Below are 3922 nucleotides of genomic sequence, written 5' to 3'. Positions count from 1 at the left end.
GGGAAAGAGGAGCTCTACTTACAACTCTGTGACATCTCTCGGAATACCTTTTGGCAAGACCTTCAAGGCTTTGTTGCTACATCGGACGACCGTGTCCAGGCAGGTGCACTCTGGGGGACAGCGCGAGAGCGGGGAGCAGCTGTCACCGTCATTGCCTGTCACCGAAGAGATATGGAAACCAGACTGTGGTTTGGAAGGCGTGGAAGGGACTGCAGGCCTGCAGCGCGGGACACTGGAGCCTGGGGCCACAGAGGGCGTTAGGCTGAACGGATCGACCCCACACGGTCTGCTGTGCACCATTCTCAGTGCGGACGGTGGAGCTCTGGAACAGCTCACAACGATAGGAGTCATTTCAGTTATTTACACAGATTAGGATTTTAATTAGAACACGTCAACATACATTCGACTATGGACGAACTGCAAGGAGCTAGATGGGAAGAGACAGAGGGACAGAGAGCTCGAAATGTTTAGCAAAATGGCCTGGCCCCTTATTTTAGAATGCACAGCCCAGCGAGCTCTCTGCTCACTAACAGCATGCGGGTTGTTGGGCAAGTCATGATGCACCTTGTGTAGAGAAAGCAAAAAATACGCCGCGACTTTCACGATGACCTCATAAATACAGTCTGCCCTACATGCCTTACCGGGCTTCATGGGAATTAAGTGCGATGATAGAGACAGAGCAATAAAGAATGGCAAGTACTGGGGCCAGCAGCTGGCGTAATGGCTATGTCGCTGGACTCCCATGTAGTCGACCGCAGTTCGAGTCCCGGACCCAGCCGCTTTAACTCACGCCGGGCACATGTGCGTGCATGCCCAAGATCCCAAGAGGAGAATGAAGGAGAGGGGATTGGGGATTGTGGCGTGGCCATCCCCGCAGGGGGTAATTTCTCGCTTTCTGTCTCCTTTCTGTCTCTGTCTCTCTGTCTTTCTGGTGAGTGTGGCAGAAACCTCTCCCCCAAAAAAGAATGACAAGTATTTCTGTCTGCTTTACTTGAACGTCTAAGAGGCAGGTGATTTTCTCACTTGAAAATGGTAGTTACTAAAAGAGATGCCCTAGGACAAAAGACCGACGTTAAAGTGAAGTTATAAAATGGAACCAGCCACGAGTTGGAAACCAGAACACCTATGCCCTTCGGACGCGTGGCTCCCACAGACCGGGATGGGAAGGCGGTCCGAGAGCACGTGTTGCACACGCGTGCACAGCAGCATCGAGTGGTCAGGCGAACAGGTGGTGGCCGACACCTGGCGAGGACCTTACCGTCATCGCAGGTGAAATCCTGAATGGCCACGTCTTGGATGGGGATCTCTTTGAGGAAGTAGGGTTTCTGACAGCGAGGGTTTCCTGTCACAATCCGTTTCTTCCTGAGCCACTCCCCCAGCCAGGCCAGGTAGCAGTTACAGTTGAAAGGGTTGGCCAAGAGGTTCCTACACACACACGTGAACACACAGGTTAGTGCGGGGTAGCGCTGCCTTCTCAGCCCCCCCGACCACTTTCCTACCTGATTTCTTCTTCTTTGTATTCCCACCCTCCCATTCATAATCAATTACACACAGTTTATGGGGTCGGTGGTTTTTTTTAGTTGTTGTTTTTTGCTAAAATATTTAAGTTTGGAACTTAAACCGTAACAACATTTTCACGTCAGAGAATCCTTCAGATAACTGCATGCAAAAAAATACAGCGAAGACGGCAATTCGAGGTTTTTGCAGTGCGTCCTGAAAAATATCTCATTTAGAAGTAATTTAAACTTGTCAGAAATCTGACTTGCTGTCAAACTTCCTGGCACTGATAATGCAATAATTTAATAAAAACGATGAAGGCTGATTACCTTATATTATTGAGTTTAACCTGACAACAGTTATTTCATTAATTTGTCGGCTCGAGATTTCCATCTCCTATCTGCTCCAGAGAATAGGTTTCCCATACACGCTGACAGCTGAGTTGATTAAATGCCAGTTACCAGAATGAATGCACTTCGACAAATCTCAATACTGGTGGCATCTCGGCACGTCAGCACAAACCTATCGACAATCCCATTATTTATAAACACGCCGTCTTTAATATGCACAAATTAGTCACTCGATGTAAAGTGTCATGTTTCATGTGGGAAGAGGATTAAGTACTCTTCTGATGGATGGATCTTCCCTCGAATTATTTCTTCAGTGACTTGAGCTACACAGAACCTGGCTTTCCTCGGACTATCTTCCCACTTCCTGAATTCTAGCCATGTCTAGATGCCTCCATTCCGGGGACATCATATGCACTGGGACATTAACCATCTCAAACACTGCTGTTTAGGTACTGCCGTGGAAGAGCCCCGAAACATACCATTTGAAGTCATGTTTTTTCCTGAGGTCAGTTTATCGACCTACACAAATTTCTTACTTTAAAATTATCTACACAAAGTATGCTTTTGGACAGCCTCAATCTCGTCCGAATTTCCCTACTAGCACGGTAAATGCCCTCTGGTGAACAGTGTTTACTTGGCCTGGTCATCGCGTGTCTCCTGACATTGAAAATGACCCTTTTGGGTACGATTTGTTGACAGTGACCCTGTTGATCCTATTCTTACGACATTTCTACTGAAAACGCTCCAGTGTGAGAACATGGGGAGGAATTGATAGCATTGATTTACAGCATTATCAACTTTGAAGAATCCCAAGACTTAAAAATTAAGCCGCATGGCGACCAGCAGCTGGTGTAATGGTTACATCACTGGACTCCCATGTCGTCGACCGTGGTTCAAGTCCTGGATCCGGTGGCTTAAACTCAAGTCGGGTGCATATGCATGCGTTCCCAAGATCCCGAGAGGAGAATGGAGGAGAAGGGATTGCGGCGTGGCCAGCCCCCTTGGGGGTGAATTCTTACTTTCTGTCTCTCTTTCTGGCAAGCGCATGCACCCTATAGCAAAAACTTCTCAAATAAAAACAAAACAAAACAAAACCAAAAAACAAGAAAAGAAAAAACAAAAGAAAGAAAGAAACTAAGCCACATCGTTGATTAGATTACTATAAAAAAGAACTGACTGAGAAATACTACAGGCTTGTTAAAATGCAGCGGAAGAGAGTAGGTAATATTTTTAGAAATATAAACGGATCAAACCTGAAAGGACCTGTCCTTTTAAAATACATAACGTCTTGGTCACATCTCTATAAAATGCCCTACGATGCAAATTGCTATTAACACAAGTAGCAAATGCTGAGGCCAGCAGGTGGCACAGTGGTTAAGGCACTAGACTCCCACGTGAAGGACTGTGGTTCGAGTCCCAGACCTAGTGGCTTGAGAATCATGCAAGGTCTGTGTGACCGAATTCCCAAGGGGAGAATGGGGGAAAGAGGACTGCAGCATAGCCACCCCCTGAGGGGAGATCTCGCCCTCTCCCTCTGTCAGTCTCTGTCTCTCTCCAGTGAGCACACTCACACTGTGGGGAAAACCATATAGGTACGTCACCCACGCGAGGCGCTGTTGGAGCCGCGCCAAGTGGAGACTGTCTCTACTTACAGAGTCGACAAGGAGTGGAGGGTATCGAACGCTCCTGGAGCCACCGTGGTGATCTGATTGTCGTACAGAGAGAGCAGGCGCACGGAGCCCAGGCCTACGAAGCTGTCGTTCCCCACGCAGCTGATGCGGTTGCTTCTCAGCATCCTGGGGACGGAAGGGGCCTCGTTAGGGAGATAAAGATCGGACACTCAGTACGGACGAGCCAAATGGTGATGCCCCCCCCCCCTTAATTTTTAGGCTTTGCCATGGTGGAACTGATAGGGTCTGTACTGAGGGCACCGCAGGGCCAGAGTGCTGGAGTTGTTGATGGTGAAACGCAGTTGCCGGGTCAGGTGGGCCTGGGCGAGGTTCCTGATGCCATGTGAGGGTCCGGGCGGGCCTGGGCGAGGGTCCTGACGCCATGGGGAGGGTCCCGGCGGGCCT

The 3922-nt window shown here is 48.9% G+C and overlaps 1 protein-coding gene across 1 annotated transcript in view; it reads right to left on the bottom strand.

Annotated features, from left to right (window-relative positions):
* SLIT2 (slit guidance ligand 2) overlaps positions 1–3922 on the bottom strand; it is a gene marked incomplete at its 5' end in the record, with an annotated part of 289592 nt that overhangs the window by 54619 nt on the left and 231051 nt on the right. Inside the window, 3 exon segments of the mRNA XM_006160628.3 lie at positions 23–155; positions 1259–1425; positions 3500–3643. Coding sequence (XP_006160690.2) covers positions 23–155; positions 1259–1425; positions 3500–3643 — 444 coding nt within the window.

The sequence above is a fragment of the Tupaia chinensis genome, unplaced genomic scaffold (genome assembly GCF_000334495.1).
Source record: "Tupaia chinensis unplaced genomic scaffold, TupChi_1.0 Scaffold000695_1, whole genome shotgun sequence".
Classification (NCBI taxonomy): domain Eukaryota; kingdom Metazoa; phylum Chordata; class Mammalia; order Scandentia; family Tupaiidae; genus Tupaia; species Tupaia belangeri.
This window is presented reverse-complemented; position numbering and strand designations above follow the sequence as displayed.